Source organism: Passer montanus, unplaced genomic scaffold (genome assembly GCF_014805655.1).
Source record: "Passer montanus isolate IOZ18808 unplaced genomic scaffold, ASM1480565v1 scaffold3, whole genome shotgun sequence".
NCBI classification, from domain to species: Eukaryota; Metazoa; Chordata; class Aves; order Passeriformes; family Passeridae; genus Passer; species Passer montanus.
In genome coordinates this window covers 19,918,939-19,942,254 of record NW_024367707.1, presented here as the reverse complement: position 1 = coordinate 19,942,254, position 23,316 = coordinate 19,918,939, and the positions used below count along the sequence as shown (strand labels likewise).

Sequence of the window (23,316 nt, the reverse complement as noted above, 5' to 3'; positions counted from 1 at the left end):
CTTAATCCTCTCTGCACTATAAGACTACACTGCATACACACTGAGATGATACATTTTCCCCACTCGAGCAGAGGTGAGATGGACAAGGTAAGATAAAGGCCACAAACTGGACTTTCCACAGGAGTGGGAGGTAAAATTTTCCACAGATGTAGCATAAAATATGCTAAATTTTAGCAGAGTGGGAGGGCAAGTGAGTAAAAAGGAGTAGAGGGTGAGGAGAGAGGAGAAGCAGGGAGGATATTCTGGAGTGGTCCTTTACCCTCTTCTTGCACTTTGCCTTGCAGTCAAAGATAAATATGAACCTTGAAGTGCAAGTGTGTGAGGCTGCTTTTTTAGTGTTTATAATATTTTTGCAGAAGACAAAAGGGTGAATTGGAGAAGAGGCTTAGCCAAATATTTGGTACTATATACAAGATTTTCATCCATTGTGGCAACCAGTATGACATACCACTCAGACTTCTGATAGCATGGCTTTCAAAACTCTTTGTGCTTCTGTTGTATTTCTAAAATGCATTTCTGATATAATAGTTGGACTGTTATGCTTAATTTTTTGACTGTGGTAAGCCTTATTACTTGGACACTACAACAATTTATACTTAAAATGAACAAAGTATATTTTATGTCTTTAAGACGCATCTCTGAAAGAACCATTTTTTTTCTGATAATCTGAGTTTGAAAGAAGGGCTTTGACTTCAGCTGTGTTGCACTCTGTAATTCCTTTAAGTGAAGAGGGAACAAAAGTGCTTCTCTTCTAGTCAGACAGGATACCTTCAAAAGGTTAATTCTTTCTACTGAAATTTCTAGAGATAAATTGGAGCCTTTTAAAATTTATAAATCAAACATATATTTTGCAATGGGGTAAAACATATAGTTTAGAAGACCATCACCTAGACTGATCATCAGTGGGCTCAGGTCTGGAATAAGCAGAGAGCTAAAAATGTGGTGGAAGCTGAGATTACAAATCCTTTATCTCCAAACGTTCAGAACCCAACATTAATACTGGTCATTGCATAAAGGAATGTGTGCATAAAGAGTGGCAACATTGAAATCCCCTGTTATGAGACTAACAGCCTTTCTAACCTTCTTGTGGCAATAGAGTGATTGACCCAATATGCGGTAAAGATAGAGAACTTCGCACAAGAGAAGAAAAACAAGTCCTACAGTTCTTGAAATAAGTCAGTTGCAAACTGATGGACAAATATTTACATATCTTCTATTGGAATAGGAGTCATTGTGATGTGAATTGACGGCTTTTATGTAGTTTGGGTCACTATGCAGTTGGTCTTTTACGGGTTTTACATCCAAGCAGGAAGCCTGAAAGAGGGGCTGGACTGGGTGGGACTGTGTATGCTGAAGTGCTCTGCCTTCCCAGCAGGTTGAAGGGGGGCAGTCACAGATGGCTCAGATTCATCAGGGCTTCTCTTCCCTCTCTACCAAGGCTGTGTTTGGCTACTGGTGAGGCTGAACTAGGAGGACACAGATGGGAGGTTACAGTGCCCTCTTACAGCTCCCACTTACAGTGGGTGTGGAAGGTAGCTGGGGACTTTAATGGTAAGGAGAACTTGATTCTTACTGTGAATATTATTGTATATTGGAATAATCCTGTAGATCTCAGGTATTACAGATTTTTGTGAACTGTCTAAAAGCAGCATATGGAAAAAGAAAAAAACAAGGAAACATTACTCTTCTTAAAGGAAGCAAACTAAAAAAATCCAACACAATTTTGTATGCAATACAAATAGAAGATTTTAGAACCTAAGAGTTGATTGGTTTCTTGCTTGGAGGTGTTTCCCCTGTTCTTTTTTACAAGAAAATGACCCAGAATTTTTCAACATAATGCAACTAAACTAAGAAAGGAAGGGATGATGACAGTGAGGTAAAGGAAATTCCTGTAAAGGAAACAAACTCAACAGAGTGCACAGCTAGAGCTAACCACAATTCTTATCATGTTGGGTAGGATGTGCAAGTAAGATCTTGAGATAATTTTTTAAAAAGTATATGTCTTACCTTCAGATTTTAGCCCTCCTCACCCTGTCTGCTTGAAGGTGAGTTCATTTTATTGTCTTTGAATGTGCATTTTAAATTAAATTTGCTTTAACTGCTTGGTCAAGCAAACAGTAGTGTCTTAGTAAGTAGCTTCAATAAATATCCTTTTCCATTTTGTAGACAAGGTAAAGCATTCTTCATCTCCTGTGTGGCTATTACTAATCTTAGCCCTAGAATCAGATTATGCTTGCTCTTCCACTGATATATGTTGAATACAAGACATAGAAATTGATAGCTTTGATAGTGAAGTGATTTTCATCAGAATCAGAATTGTATGATGGTAGGATTGTGGTATGCCGGTCTTTACTAGATTTCAGAGATATCATGAAACTTCACACAGCTCTCAAGAAACTGATTTTGATTTTTTGCTTATATTTTATGTAAAAAGCTGAAGAAGAAGAGGTTGAAAGGAGATTTCATCACAGTGTACAACTGGTCTCTTCACTGTGGTGACCAGTGACAGGACCCAGGGGAATGGCCTGAAGTTGTATCAGGGGAAGTTTGGGCTGGATCTTAAAAAAAGGTTCTTCACCCAGAGAGTGGCTGGGCACTGAAATGGGCTCCCCAGGGAAGTGGTCACAGCACCAAGCCTGACAGAGTTCAAAAAGGACTGGGAGTAGGACTTGATCCTTATAGGTCCCTTCCAACTCAGCTTATTCTGTGATACTGTGAAGACTCTGAAATCGAAATTTACTCTTTTCTTCTAACAGTCCTTTAGGAGTTGAAACATAGGCAATATAATACAATTCCTATTTTTCACTTGAATTTTTTTAGCACAAGAAATTATGTGAAAATGATGTTAATTTCCTTTGTACATATAGTACTTTCCATTTAAGTGGCACCCCAAGTCCCTAGACAAAGGATATGATAATATGGATGTGTACATGGCAGGAGAAGATAGAGAGATTTTGATAGTAAGTTGCCTGGAACAGAGTCCTTTCTTTCTCTGGTAGGTACTGATAAAGACAAGTGAGTCCTTGAGTAAACCAAGTCACTGAATCACCAGTGTCTACCTGAAGTGCAAATGCACCTGAATGGTGTTTGTTGTCTGCTTCTGCTGTGAATTTCCCTCTTCCTGTCAAGCACACTTGCAAGATGACGATTATTAATTTCACAGCCTATCATACTTCTAAAATACTATAAAAATGCAAAGATTACAAGATTCTCTAATAAAAATGTTATCAGTTAGCAAAAAAAAACCCAACCAAACCAACAAACCCAAACCCAAACCAAAACCAAAACTGAAAAATCCCCAAAATGACAGTGGTGTATTTTCCCATGCCTAGCTAAAGACAACAGAAAATTTGAAAAGATTGCTAACCAAAACTGTAACATTCATTAGTCAACCTTCCCTTTGGCACTTCTTTCCCATTTGTGGTGACCTTGTATAACAAAGAGATTACACATCACTGGCATCATTAAATGCTTTGTCACTTCATGTAGTTTCACTACATGTGGCCTGTGTGTCCCCAGTTACACACAAATAGGAAGCTGGGAAGTGAACACTTCCACTGCTTATCCTGTGCCAGGTCAGGCACTCTTCAAATAGCTTCTGGTGGCTTAACAGAGTCACAGGTGGCTTAGTGAGTCACCAGGAAGGACCAGAACTGTCACAGGAGAGAGACTGGACCATTTGCCTGGGGTCAAGGGAGAGTAGAGTACAGAGGACAGAAAAATAGATAATAAAATCATAGAATAAGCTGAGTTGGAAGGGATCCATCAGGATCATCGAGTCCAACTCCTGGCCCTACACAAGACACCCCAAGAATCATAACATGTGCCTGAGAGTTTTGTCTGAACACTTCTTGAACTCTGTTCCAGTGCCCAGCCATCCTCTGGGTAAAGAACAATTTTCTGATATCCAGCCTGAACTTCCCCTGACACGGCTTCATGCTGTCTTCTCGAGTCATGTCACTGGTCCTGAGAATGGAGAGATCAGCGCTTGTTCCTCTGCTTTTGGCAACAGCAACACCTGCTCACCTGTTCCAGGGACTACAGCTCTGAACCACACAAAAGGCCCTTGGGTCTTGACTGCTACTGGCACCAGCATGCCTTTGCCATGTGGGCTGTTGGATGACATAATTCAAAACACCATCCTTGGCTTTATACAGAATTAACACGGCTAGAGATGCAGCCTCAGTGAATGCCTTCAGCAAGGTCTTCACAGGCGTCATAAACCCAGATTCAAGAGTCAGGATCCATTGATGTTTTTACAGCAGATAAAGAAGATGGATAAACTTATGGAGGGATTTTTTCCAGTGCTGGTAGCAAACTCACTTTATTGACACATACATAGAAACTTGGAGTTTCAGGATGATTAAAAAAATATCGGGGGTGATGACAGTTAGCAGCCAACCTGTAACAAAGCACCAGGATGGGGTCAGAACAAATGAGTTAACTTACTTCCTGTGGCCTCTGAGCATAAAAAATAGATCATTGCATTCACTTGCTGGGAATAGAGACACTCTGAAGAGAATGGTGACTAAAAGTCCTCCCCTCTACACAAAACAGCTGCCTGGAAAAGCAAAGCATGGAAGTTCTCATCAGCTCTCTAGCTCAGTGTGCACTGGAGGTTCTGTTGATGCTAACCAGTATGAATAGTGTTTGATTTGCATGAGGTGCCAACAGACGAGGAACTAGCCTTTGCCCAGCCTCTCTGCTTTGCCCTTGGGCTGACTCAGTGCCTCTCTGACAGCATTGCAAATGCAGAGTCACTCTATGGCCAAAGGAAAGGAAAAAAACCTTTGAGGACTCTGTTGCACAATGCACAGCTGTGCAAATTGAACAGCAGCAAGTACTTTGCTCCTGAACCAGGCACTGCCCCTTTACTCCTGGAGCAGACACTGCAGACATGTCAGTCATAGGTGTTGGGTACGTCCTTACTAAATACCCAGCTTGAGCCATGGCTGTTGAATATGCACACTGGGTGTATCCAGTATGGCTGAGAAGGCTATGGGATGCAGATCAGACTCAGTAGAAGAAGGAAAACATAACAATATGGTTTGCAGTTTCACCTTGTACTGTCTTTATGGGGGTCTGGATGCATCTGAGTGCTTTGTGGACTGTCTCCAAGTCCCCTGGGTGTTCCTAGTCTCAGTTTAGAGAGGGCAGCCCTCAGAGCTGGTCCTTTATGCAGGTGTGGGCGCTACCCTTCTCAGCAGGGCTCTGCCACAGCTGTTCAAGCAGTGCAGCACAGCATTGTAGTGCAAAAGTGAGGCCCGATGCTGCACACCCAGGTACACCACAGTGGAGGAGAAGGGGTTTTAGGTTGCTCTGCTGGCCCTAGTAGACATCCTAAGTATGCCCATTTTGGCTGATAACAAAGCCCACTAGGAGCATGTCTCTTGAGTGAAAGAGAGCACCAAAGACACGTGCCCATACAGGACATGCTTTGAGGGCTTTACTTCTGCAGGGTTCTCCAGCCACATGGGCTCAATGCTGTTTGCAGCTGCAGCACATCTTCAGATTTGGTTTAATCCCAAAGGAATCCAATCTGGGCCTGTTGACCTTCAAGCTACAACAGCGCTCCATGGATTTTTGGTGCCATTTCTGCCTGTCTCAGTCTGTTGCTGATAGGCATCATTAGCTGAAGGCTGATGATATTTGGTACCCTACCTCTCATCTTAGAGAACATGCTCCTATCAAAGGAGGAGGTATTTCCTCTCCAGAGGTGGAGTTCTGCATTGTTGGAGGTATGACTTGGAAATCTATCTGTAAGCAATTCTATGCAAGGTGTTTTTAGAGAGGATGTTGCATATTCTTGAGTATTATCCATCCTGTATTTCTGTGAAATAGCGTGAGCAGGAAAAGTGCTGCAAACCCCATTTTTAAAAACACAATATGCAGGAAATAATGTTTGTAAAGTTTTACAGAGGTACATAATGAAATATGCTATTATCTATTTTATTGGACTCTTATTTACAAAAAACCCTGTTGTCCTCTTTTACAGAAAGCAAGATGATTCTTAAAGAAAATGTCTCTGAATATCAGCCAAAATTGATAAAGAAAATAATGCTGACTTTGTGCTGGATACTAACACTATTTGTCAGTGGGGTAGAAGTTACAGAGATTAACTTGCCAGGTAAGAATCTGCTCCAGTGATGTTTGGTGTTTGTGGTGCTTTCTGAAAACTTAGAAAAGGAGATCTTCATTTTTCCTTGCATTTATGTGTGTTTCCTGGACATGTTCATACTTGTGTCAGACAAATAGTCTTTCTGCAAGCTTCTGAAGTATTGGTAATAGAAGCTGCCCTAAATTTGACTCAAAAATCAGTTACCAACGAAAAGGATAAATGTAAAGGAGAGTCTCTGAGGCCTAAATGAAACAAATTAATTGCTTCTGTGACTTAGGTCTCCAGCATCTGGTCTAGTGACGCAGGGACTGGGGAGAAGGAAGGCAAATGCAGAAGGAGATTGATTTATCCAAGCCTTCCATACACACAATATATCTGGAGGAGCTTGATCCAGTTTAGTGTGCAGAGAGAAAATGGAACTGTAAAGAGTTTCCCAGGTGGGCAGGTGAGGAACAGATTTCATTATCTCCCTTCTTCTGGGGTGAAATCCTGCCTGTTGTGACTTTCAAAAGTCACAACAGCCTGACTGGCAGGATGAGCATTAGGATGGCAAACCACACCTTTCAGAATTTAAAAAAAAAAAAAGTGTAATTTTAGAGATAGTTACTGAAACATAGGAGGATAAATATTTATAAATATCAGTGAGACAATAATGTTTGTCAATCTTAAGTTAAGTAGGGCATGTGGTGGGCAGGTTCTGCTTCCTCAGGCTTATATCAGTCCCTTCTCCATTAACACGGCAAGACTGAGAAGAGCTGCATCTGCTTTTCTACACACTTGAGGTTTAACAGGTTAGCATGCATGCAAAAGTCTACACATCACAAAAACTCTTCACTTTAAGCTTCTGAAAAAAGGCTTAAGAAACCTTTGGGAACTTTTGAATAATTTTTCAAGAACATTGGCAAATTACATATTTAAGAAAACCTATTTTTTTTAGTCCATGTTCTGATCACATAAAGAAATATTCAACACAAGAAAGGTAAGGTTCTATTTTTATTCCTAATTTTTACTTTTCATTTTTTCACCGTGACTCTACATTTTTTCAGATGGTACTGATATCTTACTGTCCTACTTTTCAGGATGTTCCCATGTTGAACCTCAAATGTGGTATCGTGCAATTAATGGTGAGGAGTTTGTTCTACAATGTGCTTTACCAGATAGAGATGCTACCAACATTTATAACAACTCACCTCTAAGTCAACATGAGGTGAAATGGTTCTGGCATCAGAAAGATAAAGAGACACTGAAGGTTATCGAGGAAAGCTCAAATCTGACTTTCCAAGGGGATGCACTTTGGTTTAAACCGATAAGGGACAGTGCTTCTGGAGTGTACATCTGTAGGATATGGTAAGTAATGGAGCAAAAAGTAATGGAGTAAAGGAGTAAAAGGTTTCTATTTCTATAGGAGAATTATTGTTTTGGTTTGGTTTATGTATTAAATGTTTAACTTTTTTTTTTTTTTTTTTTACATCACTCAGGGGGAAAATCCCATGTCTCAAAATTGTTTTGGATGTTCAAACAAAGAAGGCAGCAAAATGTTCAGATTATGACACAAAGATTCTATATCTGCTTGCTGGCCGTGGGAATTCAATAACCTGTCCTGGGACAAAATGTTACAGCCACATAAAAAAGCCAGATGTGAAATGGTACAAGGTAGGAGTCAGTCTCGCTGGGTGGAGGTGGAGCTTCAGGTCTAGTTAATGTCCATGTGTCATAGCTCTTGAGACATTCAACCCCAAAGCAGAATCTTGGACTGATATATATCACGTATTTAAGGAAGAGTTTTGAAGAAATTTGCCACACCCAAAACATTATGATATGAAACAGAAGCCAAGAAATGCTTCCTCTTCAGCTATGAAATTGAAGAAAATGAGAATGAAAATAGTTTTTTTAATAAAATTGACATGATTGAAATGCAACCTTTTAAGTTTTGTTTTGACATTTCAAATTTTGAAAATATCCAATATACGAAAGAAAACTGTCTTTGTTAGACACAAAATTATTTTAGGAATAATGTTTAAAATTCTTCTTTCCAAGAGTCCTGTTTTAAATGAAACACTATTCCACTGAACCACTCCTGACTTAGTGTTTGTAATGATGGTGATACAGCATCCAAACCTGTATAAATGAGCAAAGGAAAATGACTAAAATTTGCAATTGTGCATTTTCCTGCCTGGTATTATTTACATTATTCTATTCTATCAAGCAGAATTATGATATAGTCAAAGTTATTCCGCATTTGCTTTAAAATTTTAAATGAGGTTTATCTTTACCTACAACTTGATCTGAAACACACCGAAGTTAAGGAGCATCTTCACATTTGTGTTATTGGATTTTTTCAGGAACTTGATTTAAGGAAAATTCTTGCTGGTTTTGGTGGAATATGAATATATTAAGCTAAAAAATAGGGGTGCTTCTCAAAAATAGACCATTTTCATGTTTCTAAAAGTAGTGACAGTGTCCTCAACCTCACACCATCTTAACTCAATGTTTACTTCTCATAAGATAACTTGAAAATGCTTTCAAAATTATTTCTTTACAAAACAAAAAATACCTAGTCCATCAAAAAAGTGATTCTTTTTGTTGCTCTTTAGTAATAGGAGTTTAATTTAGATCAGCTTTGTGATTTCATATTTTCTTATCAACAATAAATTTTAAATAATTTTTAAAAAATCAAGGTTATTCAGATATTTTTTAGTGTTACTGAAAAACCTCCTCAGACTCCTAATACATCCCATTTTGGGCTTCAGTGGAAACACTTTGGTTTAGCCCTTCTGCCATGAAAATACTGTCCAAATATATAAAAATATAATTTAGTAACAGCAACAACAGCAAGAAAAAATACCCTTTAATTCTTAGATTTTATTTTAATTAGGATGGTCACCAGATAAAATACAGGAAAAGCAGACCAAGCCTAAAGCTTAAGCAGAATGAAATCTACTTGAATCCAACCTATGACAAAGATGCTGGAATTTATGTATGTGATTATACTCTATCATCTGACAACATTACCAAGTGGACAGTGAGAACAGCAGTAACAGTAGAAGTCATTGGTGAGTAATTTAATAACTCAGAATAAAATACCTGAAGTAAAAGTATGTTTTCTTTATTATATTTGTTTCTGTCTTTTGTTCAAGCTTTTGTTCTGAAAAACCCATAAATTGAATTAGCTACAGGATCATTCAAATCCTCTTCCAAGTATTCTGAGGACATCTAGAACATCCAATAGTAATAGCAGTAGGTCCTGTAGGAAAGTATAAATCTATTCTATATCCTGAGCTGTATGGATGCAGTACAGCTGTTTCTGTATGAAAACAGCACAGGACTATTCCCCAGCATCCTGGTGGAAGGTAGGCCACTCTGTGAAAGGGAGAACAAGATTTAGAGAGCAAAAGAAATGTGTCAAGTGAGGTAACCTGGTTCCATGGTCTAGTGAAGAAACACTCCTTTGAAATTTCATGGTCTAATGAGGATATTTTCTGAAATAGGTGATCCTTCTTTCCCCAGGTATTTTAAGAATTTGGTTCTAAGAATTCAAGGGAAAAATGTATCCATCCCATCAGAACAGGAAACCATGTCTTACCAACCTGTGAGAGCTCTGTGTGGTGGCTGAAAATACCTCTTGCTCTTTCACTCTTCCTTCTGGCTTTATTCCCACAACATTCTCCAGGCAGGCTTGGACTAGCTCTGCTTTTATTCTGATCTGACAGTATTTGAGCTAACACATTGTTCTTCTCAGTTATTTTCCCTCACTTTCTTGAGCAGTCAGAAGAACACTTAAAAGGCACCATATGCATCCTACCCTAGAACCTTGCAGACTGAGGGGAGACCCTCTTGCAGTGGACCCTCTTCTTTTACTCCCTCTTCCATGTGAGGGGAAGAGAAGGGACAGGTACTGATCTCTTCTCTGTGGTGACCAGTGACAGAAGCCAAGGAAATGGCCTGAAGTTGTGTCAGGAGAGGTTTAGGTCGGATATCAGAAAAAGGTTTTTCACCCAGAGGGTGTTTGGGTGTTGGAACAGGCTCCCCAGGCCAGTGGTCACAGCACCAAGCCTGACAGAGTTCAAGGAGTGTCTGAGCAGCACTCTCAGGCACAGGGTATGACTCTTGGGGATGGTTCTGTGCAGGGCTGGATGCTGAACTCGATCCTGTGGGTCCCTTCCGACTCCGCTTGTTCTGTGATTCTGTGTTATATTTCTCTGCTGTGACCCGGTGAAAAAACCAGCAAACAACAGAAAAAAAAGGTGTTATGTGGCACCATTTCCTGCAGTATGGGACTTTCCTAGAATATCAGAGCTGTGGGTTTTATTGCACAACCTGTGGGTGTCATTATGTGTGCCCTTTGGCAGCCTGAGTTTAGAAAACAACATGGCTATTTTGGTACAAGTGTCTGTGCTTGTGAATGGGGTGTGCATGTGCTCTGTTTGTGCTTACTGGGCATGAAAAAAGGTTTGACAGGCAACTGGTATGAAGATTGCACCTTTAGAGGGTTTTGCAAGGGAAGTTCCTTATTTTTTAATCCTAAATAATTTAAAGTGCAGACTAGTTGCTGAGCTCCTCAGCTCATGTAAGAGAACATTGCCTCAGAGAAAATGAGATAGTAGCTCTTTGAGCAGATACACAAGTTTTGTTGTCCTTCTCTTGGACTTAGGTGTCCAAATTCCACCTAAAACTTGAAAAATTAAATTTTAAACCATTTTCTTTGGTCTTCTGCACTGACAATAACATTATACTTAATTATATTCTTGTTAATTGCAGCAAAAAACACTATTCATCCACCAAACCTTTTGTATCCCAATGGTGTTGTGATCCTTGAAGTAGAAGTTGGTAAGTTTCAATTCCTCCCCTAGAAGCAAATGAAAATATTTATAGGAGGTATTGATAAATAATGACAGATCTTGATAAAGAAAACCAGCTTTGCTTTCTAGGCTATTTAAGAGAATAATATTCTGCAGGCATGGTTTTTCTGTGTTCTTTTGTTCCAGGCGAGCCACTTGAATTGGAATGTCGTGTACAGTTTGGTTTCGAAACAGTTTCTCCAATGAGGGTAACATGGAAACGAAACAATGAAGAGATTGTAAATGAGAAATTGAATCAGGAAACAACGTGAGAACCTCCTCCCTCCCCCCAGCAGTCTGGTTACTACCACCACAAGCAGCTGTAAAAGTCCTCCAATAACAGCTTTACTGAATACATTTTATTGAAAAAAAACTTTAGAAGGCTCTTTTCTTTCACCTAGTAATGCCACAAGCAAGGGACAGGCATGTGACCTTCACGTACAGAAGCACATATTGATGGCCATAAAATCAAACTCTGCATTATCTTAGCTCTTCTAAAAACTTTAGCTCACAGACAGCTTCAACATGAAGGGCTCCTGGTTGCCTGTCCCCGCATCAGTTGTTTTGAAGTGTTCTTATTTTCAAGTGTTCTTGAAAGCACAGTCTCTGTTGTGCCTTGCTAGCAATTCACACAATCTGCCTTTGGAAGCTGTGTCTGAGTGGGGAATGAATCAGATCAGCAAAACAGAGTGTAGACATTGAAAGGAGTTTGTGTGTCTCAGACATTGGGGTGTTACAGACTAGGTCTGAGGACTTGCAGCACCAAATTTCAGGACACTGAATTCTGGGACTCCTCTCTGGTGAGAATTAACCAGATCCTGCAGAGAAGAAACATGTAGGGGAAAGGTTTCCTGTGACCTGGGGACAGCCCCTATAGTGACTATGCTTCCCTTTCCTTCCTGTTTTCATTCACTTACCTGTCTTTCACCACACAGCCCTGAGTCAACTTTATGGGTAAACTATCTGTACACTGTGGAAAGCAAAAGCCCTGCTGTCACTGCTAAAATCAAGTTCATAATAGGAGTCATATGGGGGAAAAAAAGAATTATGATATCACACACACACTCATGGAATAGACTGGAAAATTTCCTAACTTTAAGAATATTTAGATTTGAAATATTCATGTTAACAAGTTTTTAGCTGTTTTCATGGGTAGGGTTTCTGTCTATTTTTTAAAATACAAACATCCCCAACAGACTTTGGTTGAATCCTTGCCTATGCTCACTCCTACATATCTTGAGGGAGCAGGGATGGAGCCATGGGACACTGTCATTTTGAAGTGGTATGATGTGAGATGACTTTTGGGATGACCCAGAGATGCTTATACTTGTGGCTTTCAAAGGGGAAAGCTGAAACTCAGAAACCCTGGGTATTCTGGAGTGATTGCAGACACAGATCTATTTCCCATATCCTTCACTCAACCCTGAAGGGATTCCTCAGTTACCTCTTCATTTCCTACTTCTGTCCCTTATTTCTGTCTTATTCTTTTTGCCTATCATGTTCTTGGGCTTTTTGCCCCTGTGCAAGAGGCTGAGCTGCTCAATCTTTTGTCCAGCTAGTTCTCTCTTGGGGCTCCTTTTTGAAGTTTCATTTCTCTGCATTTCTGACAGGTGAATATTTTACATCTTAAAAAACCATCTTATAGAAGTAAAGGGGGCTGTATATTGAAAACTAGGGAAGTGGCAAATATTTTGCTGAGTAGATGAATTAAGGATAAACCTTTCAGTCTTCAGGCTTATCAAAGTATTTTCTTACAATGTTAGTTAGTATTTTCTTACCATGTGAAGGTTCCAAACCAGAATATTGCATTACTATTAAAAGTTCAAGATGAATGTTAAGAAGTTGCAAACTCCTCTGTTTTTGTGTGTGAGACATTGGGAAATTGTGTGAATGAACAGCAAAGGTACCATGAAAATACACATTTTTTTTTCTCTCTAGTGTCTATCCAAAAGGTTTGAAGGGGCACACACTTCTTCACGTTGCATCTTTGAAGGAAATTACTGAAAAGGACCTCAGAAGCAGCTTCACATGCTTTGCTGAGAATTCAGTGGGGAACGTCACTGCTGTGATCAGGCTGAAAAGAAAGAAGAGAGGTAAAGCTATCAACTGGTGACTATTTACCCCTGAAGACACATTTTGATTTACTCTATTGCTACTAATTAATTCCCCATTGACACTGGCTTTCCGCCAGCAGCAGAAGTTTCTTGAACCTGAATGGGAAAAGTCTGATTTGTCAGATGTCTTGAAAGCCAAGTATTTTGAGGATTACTCAGAAGAACAGGGCTATCTTGGGATTTACTGCAGGCAGGTGAGCCAAGTGGAAGTTAGAGAGTAACTGGAAGGAAGAAGAGGAGAGTGAAACCTCTGAGCATTAATAGGCAATATACAAAATTGAAGCAGAGAGGCTGATGAAAGCAACAGTATTCACAGATTTTCATAGGATATTTCTGTTTATTCTCCAGTCATGCATGTTTCTGAGAAGGTACCATAACGGATATGATTGTGGCAGCTTTTCAAGTACCAAATCTGAATCACTGTGGAAATTAAAGTGCTAAACCATAGTTCACAGTGGAGGTTCATCACTGGAGTGCAACAGGAAGCTGCCAGAAGGGCACTGTGTGCAGCTGTGTCTGTTCTGATGTAGTTTTTCCATCTCAGGTGATGGCTATTTTTGGCATTGCTGAGTGTACCAGAGAGTATTTTCTCTGTGCACTCTGTCATAGATTGGCCTTTCATATCACCAAAAAGATGTCATGCAAAAAAGGTCACTGATGGTAGACTGAAATTCTATGTTAAGTTTTGTGGCTACATGAAATCTTGACTTCCCTAAATTTTGCCAGAGGGATAAGGGATTTTGCCATTTTGTAAGATGGCTTGTCCCCATTTCTGGACTGATTTTTAGTCTAAGTGTCAATACTATTTTGGAAACTCAAGTTATGATAGACTCTTTTCTTTCTGCAGTGTTGTTCTTGTATGTACTATGCAGTGCCATTGCTACTATATTTGCATTTGTTTTGTGCACTGCCTTTATTTACCAGCACTGGATTGAAATAGTACTGATGTATCGAAGTTGTCTGGTCCACAACAAAAGCACAGAAGGTAAGAAACCTTGTCTTAAATGAATTTGCTCCAGTTTTTCTTCTGCCTTTTTCCATGTGGGATAATCTGATATGAATTACTCAGAACTTTAATGAAGTTCTTTTAATGACCCTGTTCTCTTTGAGCCAATAAAAAGTCTACTGAACCTTGCAAGATGTTCAGTGAATGCAGATGGAAAAAAAGTCATATAGTGTGAACGAAATATCTAACACCAGCAGAAATGTCAGTTAGACTTTTACCCTAATTTACCCATAGAAGATTAGAGCAGGAAGCTGAATTTCGGCAGTCCATTTGCAGGGAACAACTTAGCATCTCCAATATTTCAAAATCATTCTCTGAAAATGTTCAACAAAACCTTTGAACAAGAATGAAATGACCTCGCACAACAAGGTGAAGGCCTTCAAGGTCTATTGTATCTTTCACTTGAAGCCAAAAGGTTTCTCAGAAGAATAAACAAAGAGAGAAGTAAGAAGGGCACCTGTTGACAAATGAATGTTTGGGAAGTATTCATATTTTCTTTCTAAAATCTTTGGAAACCACTTGACATTTGGACCTGAGTGATTAGCTTTCGATTTTTCAAGTCTCTGTAGTAGTATTGCCCCACCACCTCAGCTAAACCAGGCACTTGAAATAGTAGACAGAGTAAAAATGTATCAGGACTCACTCTGACTACTTCAAAGAACTTAAGGTATGATTTTCTTAAAGGCGTTGAAAGAATTCTGATAGTTTGTGTCTGAGAAAATTTTTCTAAAAATTCTTGCATCTTGATGCAGTTTGAAATAGGAGTGTCTGAGTCCGTTTTTGTGTTTGTAAATGTATCTTATATGTGAGTGTGAAACAACTGTATCTAGATACCTCTAAGTACATGCACAATTGGAAAATTAACTGCCCTTCTGGAACACATTTTTACAAGCACTAAATCATTTGGCAAAAGCAATTTAGGAAATCACTCAAAATTTCCCTTCTATCTGGTAGCAAAGTGATTTAAGGACATGTGGAAAGTCCCTTTAGAGCACACCCTGCATGTCAGCAGGACACGCACACAGACCTGCCAGGGCTGTGCACTGAAGTTGGAGACACCATTGCATTCCACCCCTGTCCCCTGCCTGTCCCCTGCTTCTCAGGTACCTCATGCACACAGCTCCACTTGCAGCATGGGGGTATAGGGGGTGTGCAGACCAGCCGTGCATACTCAGAGAGTTTTCTGCCCAAGGGAAATGTATTCTCACCTGCAGGATTATGTCCTCACTTCATGGATGCATATCAAGTCACCTGAGGTCTGAAAGGACTTGTTCATAAAGCAGCAAAGCAGAGGTTATGACTTGATTTTGCTGTTTCCTCCTTTCTATAATTTTTTGTCTCGTGTCCTTCTCAGCACAGAATCAGACAATTGAAGAATCCTACAAGACTGGAAGGTACTCTGGGCACCTGCTCAAAGCAGAGCCAACCTAGGTTGTGCAGGACCTTGTGGAGAGAGAAACCACAACCCCTCTGGAGTTAATTGGCCTCCTTAGCCAATTCATATACATCTCTTAAAACTCTTGCCTTCTTCCACATGTAGAAAGAAATAATGCAGGAGATTTGATACTAACATTTATAGAACATGTATGCCATCACTTTGCTTAAGTCAGGTATTCTTCGTTTCCTACACTTTCAGCACCTAAATACAGTACCAAAAATTCCTCAGGCTGTAATTTTCCTGTACAATTACGTGAAAAAATGGCCTAATGGTGCTTATTTTGTATTTATTATTATATTATTGTATTTATTTTTAACTTGCTATTGTAATAGTAATGTTATAAAGGCATGAGTTTGTTAGTGGTTGTGGTCTAATAAGATTGCAGCGACCTCTGTGGGTGAAATGAGGAATACCTGGCTTGTAGTGCAATTTACTGTTTTTAAAATGTGTTTTCAAGGGAGCTTCAATTTAGGATATAAATGAATTGAAGTTCAGCTAAACCAATCTAGTGAACCTCTGGTCCACCTTTAATTCCCACATTAGTCCTGTGTGCCTACTGCTGGTGATTCACTCTTGTGGGCCCAAATTGGCTCAGCTTGGCAGAAAAATACCTCAGTAAAAGACAGTGTGTAGCCAGCAAAGTGAATCATCTTCCCCTATTATCAGAAAAGCTTATCACGAGAATTATCACCAAGAGAAGGATGGGATTGAACGTGTGTCCAGGAGCAGAGAGGCGGAGCAGAGATGCAACATTTGTTGTCTGATCACATTTTTGCCCTCCAGATCTAATCTGCGCACCTCTGTTTACTTTTGATGATACCTTCTGCTATGTGCTGGTTCTGAATTTAAGTGTTCAGCCCCAGATCATTCATGTTAGTTTTCTGAATTTGCTTTACATACAGACCCTTCTAGAGCCTGTAGGAACTTGGTGACTCTAGCCTGTGTCTGTGGTCCTAACCTCACATCTAGGGATAGAAATCAGGAGGTTAACACTACGGCATGTGGGTCATGACACTCAGCACTTAGGTCTCTGTGCTGGGTGTGGGTGTCTCAGTTCCCAAGCAGTGAAGGTGAAGGTGCAGTCAGTATGGTGGAATCCAGAGAGCCTCTCAGCTCACCCTGCAGCAGCACCCTGCTCTACACAGAGGAATTGATTTCTGATTCCTATTCATTATATTGTCACATGGTGCAATTCAGCTAATTGCACATAGGTGTCTGATGGTATTTGGGCTGCCTGACCATGTCTTGCCATTCCAAAATACTTGAGTCTCCAATACTTTTCCTGTCAATTCTGGCAGCCTTAGGATAACTTAAATGACTTCAAGTAACTGGGAAACTGGACTGGGTCCACTGTGCCTTTTGCTTTCACCAGAAATTATTTTATTTTACATTCCTTCTCCTTCAAGTGTAGTTCAAAGTTTATTCAGCAGAAATAATTTGCTTTTGCCTCATAGTTAAGAATGCACCTAACTCAGGTCATTGGTATCAGGGTGATCAAAGCTAAGAAAAATTCTTTAGCTATGTTTCATCTGTACTGTACAAATGTTCTTTAAAAAAGACTTAAAGTTCAATAACTGGTCAGTACTTTGTGTCTGAGCTGATATTTTGATCAGACTTAGCCTTTGCTCCTTAACAGAGAGACACAAGTCTCTATGTTTACAGACAAAACAGCATATCTTTTGCAAGCAACTAATATTCAAGAGCATTGTTCCTTTAAGCTTTATTATATTTTAAAATAAGATTGGCCATTGACAAATTTTCTTTAATCAGCGTTTGGGCAAATGAGAGAAAAGATTGGGAATCATTACCTACCACATGGCTTTTGCCTGAAAAGGACCAAATCTTTAAACTACCTTGCACTAAACATCTCCAGCTCACTTGTTTGCTTTGGTAGCATATGCCTACAAAATTTGCAAGACAGTGAGACAGCAAGGTTGTCTTTGGTGACTGGATAGCTGTAATGAACACATCATAATTTTAGGTTTGTGTTGTGCCTATTTAAACAGACATAAATGGAAACAGGGCATTAAGAAACAAGCTGAATGCTTCAGCCAGACTTTTTAAAGTATATAGTAATTAATTTATTATTTATTTATTCATTTATTTTAGATGGCAAGGAATTTGATGCGTTCATATCCTATGCAAAACTAAACCCTTCTGAAACTGACTCTGCTTTAATTAGCGAGGAAAAATTTGCCCTGGAGCTTCTTCCAGATATGCTAGAAAATAAATATGGATACAAGTTATGTATTCTTGAAAGAGATATTCTTCCAGGAGGAGGTAAGTTCCCTGGGCATGGTAGAAAATCTTCAGTTTTTATAAAATTGTGATTCACTTAAAAAAAAAACAACAACCCTTTATGCACCAGAGCAACAAATTTTATAATTAGGTAGTGGAATTTTTGTTCAAATCTCATCATGTTTTGACCTTTTTGCATGGTCCCTGTGCCTGACACACACATACTATGGAGTGAGGTCACTGTGAGCTACCAGGCTGAGACAAAGCTTCTTGTGCAAGAATTTCTTTGCAAGCAAACTCCCTTCCCTGGAAAGAAGACTTCAAATATTTCAGTAGTTACTTTCTGAGCAACTTTAGCCAGTGCTACCTCAGTAATTAGAAAGCCCTGAAGGAGAGACAAAGACAAGTCCAAGTGTCCCTTGAGACCCAAGCTGTGCCCTTCATGTCCTGAGCAGAAAGTTGTGTTCTTCAGCTGTATAAGAACAGCCATGGTACCCTCTGATAGCAAACTAATTTCTAGGTTTTGCACGATTACTCTGCATTCCTATTCTTGCTTTTCCTTATTTCTGGATTTTAGCTGTTGATAAAGGAACTGATAAGATAAAAACTCCTTTGCAGGATGCAGTAACTCTCACCATTTCCTCTCCAGCATACACAGATGAAGTTGTAACAGCTATTAAACACAGCAGACGGGTAATAATAATTTTGAGCCCAGCCTATGTCAGTGGACCAAGCATCTTTGAACTGCAGGCAGCAGTGAACTGTGCATTGGAAGATAAAGGGATCAAACTGGTTTTAATAAAGTTCCAGGATTTCCAGGAACCAGAGACTTTGCCTCCAGTAGTGAAGAAAGCACTTCGGATTTTGCCAGTCGTTACCTGGAAGTCTTCCATTTCTGCTGCTCCACACAAGAAGTTCTGGAAATACATGCGCTACCACATGCCAATGAAAACTACTAAGAGGCTGGAAAATTTCAGCCTCAAGGGCTTCTCCCAAAGGTTATTCAGACTGGTATAGATAGGAGAAATTTCACAGGGGGATGACATCAGGCCCAGGAATGGTAACATGATTGTCAAAGACCTCTTTGGCATCATCTGACAGCTGTCAACTGTCACTGCAGCCAGCAATAGCTCACTCTGAAACAGTCAGAAGGACTGAAGTGTGACAGTGCACAGCAAAACTGTGCCCCTGCACACACCTGTAAATATGAGCCATCTTTCATAAATTAATATTTTATTACCATTTTAATTATACCATTTTCTACTATTTATTATTGCTCTGATTTTGAGACACACAATGTTCTTTGCACTGCATTTCTTTCTGGAATACTTTAACACTTATTTTGTAGAAAAAGATCTTAACAAGGGAACTCCAGACGGAGCTTGCAGTTTAATTTCCTGACATAGTCCAGTGGAACACACCCAGATTCTTCAAGTGAGTTACCTCCTCCAGTGGGAACACCAAGAAAATACCATGAGAGACTGCTACAGCTGGGTATGCCAAAGGGATTCAGAAAAGAAGGACCATGGCGTAGGCTTACCCCAGGCATCTCCATCCTTCCTTCAATGAGGGGAAGAATTCAATTAGTTGTAAAACAGTTCACACTCAGGGACACCTGCACCTGATCATTGCTGATCCTGTCTGATGCTGGTCACTCAATGCCCACTGAACCTGTTGGCACTATGGGTGAGTTGCAGGTATAAATCAAAGCCCTGATTGTCACAACTAGTAGACTTCCAGGGTCTCTAAATTTTTCCCTTGCAGTCCTCTGGCTGCCAACTCACCGGAGCTCATACCACTTATTCTCAAACCATCTTGCAGTCTGTGTGTATGTCCGCAGCTGAGTGAAATTCAATGGTCACTATTAAACAATCTGAGTGCTACCGCCTCTTCTCTGTTGATCTGCTCACTTCATTTGGCCTTCAAGTTAACAAATCCTTGTTTCATAATGCTAATTGAACATCTCATGTGTCAGATTCCTTGTTGGAAAGGGATTCCAAGAAATACTACCGTTAACAGGCTCAGTATACTGGAAAAAAGAACTCTTTTGCAAGCAGGCTGAGCATTATCTACCTAACACTGTGTTGGGTTCAAAGTTTTTGTGGGAGAACTGATGGTGTCGTGAGGCTGACAGAAGATAGTGCTTCATGTAGAAGTAGAACATCAAAGGGCATCACTGGCTGTACTGTGGAGTTTTAACTTTTTTCTTGTTAAGGTCGGGATTAAATGTGTGAGATGGTACTTTTTGTCTGGATTCAGATGTTTATTAGTTTTTATTTATATTACAGTCTTATAAACTATGAGTTTTATAGTGCTTTAACAAACTAAGAAATAGAGCCGTATCTCTCACTTGACAAGGTTTTTTAAGGATAAACTGTCTAATTAAGAATTTATACTTAAATTATTTTTACTTTTAACTTAATAATTAACTACTTGTGACTCATAATGTGGACTTTTAAATTTAATTACACAATACCACCCAAACTCATGACGAAGAAGATGAAGAAGGATTAGTTTCTGCTCTAAAACTTTTATTTTGTTTTATCTATGTTATTATATTCTAAAAATTTAAACTCCAAGTTTTCTATTATGTGATATTCAAATTACACACCTCTATTCAAATTACACACTTATAATTTTAGTTCTGTCATTTAATTTTGGAATTAAAACTTTCTCTACAGCTTCAGGTTAAATGTAGTGTTCTTTTGGGGGTCAGTGCCTGTCAGTACTGAAAGTCTAAAATTCTCAGTAACTAGGATTCTAACACTGTACCACAGAGAATTTTGACATTGCAGTTGCACATGTATTGGAGATTTGGTTCAGATTATTATTTTGATGCAAATTTCCCACTTGTTACCTTTTGCTTTGCATTATAGACCGCCACAGCTGCACACATTGGATCCCTTCCACAGAAAGTCAAGGGAAGGTATTCTCCACCCATGAAGGGACATTCAGTCTGTGAGGCCAGTTGCTTTGAAGGAATCCCCTCCCAAGCACATGCAGCGCAGTTTCAGGGCCCTCAGAACTAGCTGTTTTGGGATATCACATCTGTTCTCACCATCTGCCCTACCTGCACTGTCTTCTAACACAATCACATAATTGATGAATTTGAATAATTTGTTAGTAAATTAAATGCACTCAGTTCTAAGATAAATAATACAGGTTTTAGAAGCTTCTAACTAACAGCACTATTTCTGCACACCCTCTTATCTTTACACTAAACATGGTTGGTTTTGTGGAGGAGAAAATATGCTGGCATTTAAAAAAAAATTATCCATAAGAGCAGTTGAAGGAGGATAATATATTTGACCAGTAAGTGCCTTACCGGTATCAGTAAAATAAATGCCAAACACAAGACAACCCAAGATCCAATTTCAGGCGGGTGCAGTAACCCAGCCCCTCCTCTTTTTGTTGCTATTACTTGCTAATTTCATACACGTGTTTAAGAGAGGGAGCCCCTTTCCAAGCGAGGCTGTAATTTGCGCGGTCCCCCACCAGATGTCCTTCCCGGGAGCCCTGCACAGTCCCTTTATTTACACACTGGGTAGTTTTGTTACCTGGTGTGACAGGAGCAGGGAGTCGTGCCAAGTGCGGTGCCCGGGGTGCCACTTGCGCTGGGGAGGCAGATGGGGAGCGAGGGCAAGAGAGGAAGGCACGAAGCAGGCTGTCCTGCCTGCCCAGGCTGCCACCACCTCTCCCAAGCGATGCAATTCCCTCGTGCTGTGCTTGCTGCCTGAACGGTGAGCATTGATCATTTTTTTGTTTGATTTGGTGGGTGTGGGGGTTTTTTTTTTTTTGGTTTTTTTTTTTTTGTTTTTTTTTTTTTTTTTTGGGTTTTTTTTTTTGTGTGGTTTTTGGGTTTTTTTTTTTGTGATAGTGGAAAAATCAGAGGCTGCATAACTTCTGAAGATGGAAAAGCCCTTTTGTTCCTCAACAGGGTAATGCTGTGGCCAAGGTTTTTCTGGGTCAGTGGAACCTGCACAACCGGTATCTTCATCCAAACTCCAGGTTTGTCTGCAGCACAAGGAACGGGACAGGCACACAAGGACTATAAAATGACCTCTAACAGGCAAAAGAAAGAGCCCTGAGGGAGAAGTGGCTGTGGGCAGTGTGAATCAGCAGAAGTGATTGTGCACACCTTCATGCACCCACTATATGCTAAGTCTGTAATAAAATTGTCACAGCCCCAGACACGGGCTTTGCCAAGCTTGCGCATGCAAAGCTTTCCAACATGCTGCTGCTGCTGCTGTTGAGCGTGGTTTGCTGTTCTGCTGCTGCTTCTGGGGGTCAGCCCAGCCTGGGCAAGAGGTCCTTGCTTCACTATGAACATGACTCCAGTGGTGCTGTTGACTCCTCTGAAGACACGAGGCTACATGTTTTCACACTGGACTATGACTATGTGCAAATTCCCTATGAAGTTACCCTTTGGATCCTCCTTGCCTCGTTTGCAAAAATAGGTAAGTAGAAAATGGGATCTTAGATCCTCCTAACTTGGAAAGAAGTTAAAAAAATACAGTATAACCAAGTAACTTTCATTCATTTTGTAGCTGGGATTGATTTTACAGTGTCTGTCCTCAAAAGAACAGGTGTGTTCATTACCACGGCTGTGCCAAAATTCCACCTTAGAATGATTCCATCTTACTTAAGTTGACATATGACCTCTAATCTTCAGGTCTCCTGGGCTGTGAGTAGCAAATAGCAACAGAGCTCCCTGACACAGTGCAGTCCATTCATTTTTCTAGTCCTTATAGATCCCAAGATACTGGAATTTGTAACCTGACACAGCTGTAGAAATCAGTTACACAAGACTGAGACTTCAAGTGTATTGAATTTTGGGGAGAAAGTGTAAAGCATTCTTCCTTTGTATGAATAAAAGGAAACATTTTCCACTGAGTCTTTGTTTTATGTATTTGCTCCTTAAAGTTGGTAAATAGTAAAGTTCATAAATGTGGTAAATAGTTGGTAAAGTTGGTGAAAAGTAATACTGGGGAGAGAGAATGAGAGTCTGAGGGTGTGGATCATCTGAGATGTAGGCTAAGAGTCTTTTGAATACGTAGCGATGTAGGCTAAGAGTCTTTTGAATACATAGCAATGCATCTGGCTTCTATTAGAGCTCTATGTGGGTATCTGAAAGGGGAAAGGCAACACAGGGAGTAGCAATTGCAGTAGGAACTGTAACTGATACTGCAAAAAAAGGCTCATCATATGCATTTTCCTGGCTGGGCTGAAATTATTTTGACCATTTAGAATTAATGCAGCAATATCAAATAAATGAATAAGATGGTAATTATGTGAAGAGTTGCACATATAAAATATCCCTTTTCTTTTTACCTTTTGTGGGATTTTCAAACTTTTTCTTAGAACAAGCTGGTAGGTGAGACTGATGTTTTTCTGGAGGTGGCCTGAAGATAAACATTTTTCCTGTCATAGTTACCCAGCTGACAAAAGTCATTACCACTATCCATGATTTGCCCGTTTCATTACAGCTGATGCCCTCAATCTGATTCCTACAAATGACTTCACTGGTAATATAACAATCAAAATTTTCACAAATAAAACTTGTT

At 39.8% G+C, this 23,316-nt stretch overlaps 2 protein-coding genes across 3 annotated transcripts in view; both read left to right on the top strand.

Annotated features, from left to right (window-relative positions):
* Positions 1–20,264, top strand: LOC120504627 (interleukin 18 receptor accessory protein). The gene is made up of 12 exons (XM_039714318.1): positions 1–87; positions 1,439–1,551; positions 5,996–6,127; positions 7,198–7,465; positions 7,597–7,771; positions 8,994–9,171; positions 10,877–10,945; positions 11,104–11,224; positions 12,895–13,049; positions 13,918–14,055; positions 17,624–17,794; positions 18,402–20,264. Exons 3-12 carry the CDS (start codon positions 6,004–6,006, stop codon positions 18,767–18,769), a joined length of 1,767 nt encoding a protein of 588 aa, XP_039570252.1. The 5' UTR covers positions 1–87; positions 1,439–1,551; positions 5,996–6,003; the 3' UTR covers positions 18,770–20,264.
* Positions 20,265–21,267: 1,003 nt separating this feature from the next.
* Positions 21,268–23,316, top strand: part of SLC9A4 (solute carrier family 9 member A4) — a 33,731-nt gene continuing 31,682 nt past the window's right edge. The window contains exons 1-2 of one of the 2 annotated variants that reach the window (XM_039714512.1): positions 21,268–21,492; positions 21,690–22,209. In XM_039714512.1, coding sequence (XP_039570446.1) covers positions 21,984–22,209 — 226 coding nt within the window. In that variant the 5' untranslated portion in view covers positions 21,268–21,492; positions 21,690–21,983. Of the gene's footprint in view, positions 21,493–21,670; positions 22,210–23,316 lie in introns of both variants that reach the window. The other variant, XM_039714513.1, reaches the window with a different exon arrangement.

Coding starts and splice junctions, on each gene's coding strand:
- LOC120504627 (XM_039714318.1), top strand. CDS start 6,004: ATGATTCTTAAAGAAAATGTCTCTGAATATCAGCCAAAATTGATAAAG. Junction 7,466..7,596: donor GTGTACATCTGTAGGATATG/GTAAGTAATGGA, acceptor TACATCACTCAG/GGGGAAAATCCCATGTCTCA. Junction 9,172..10,876: donor AGTAACAGTAGAAGTCATTG/GTGAGTAATTTA, acceptor TGTTAATTGCAG/CAAAAAACACTATTCATCCA.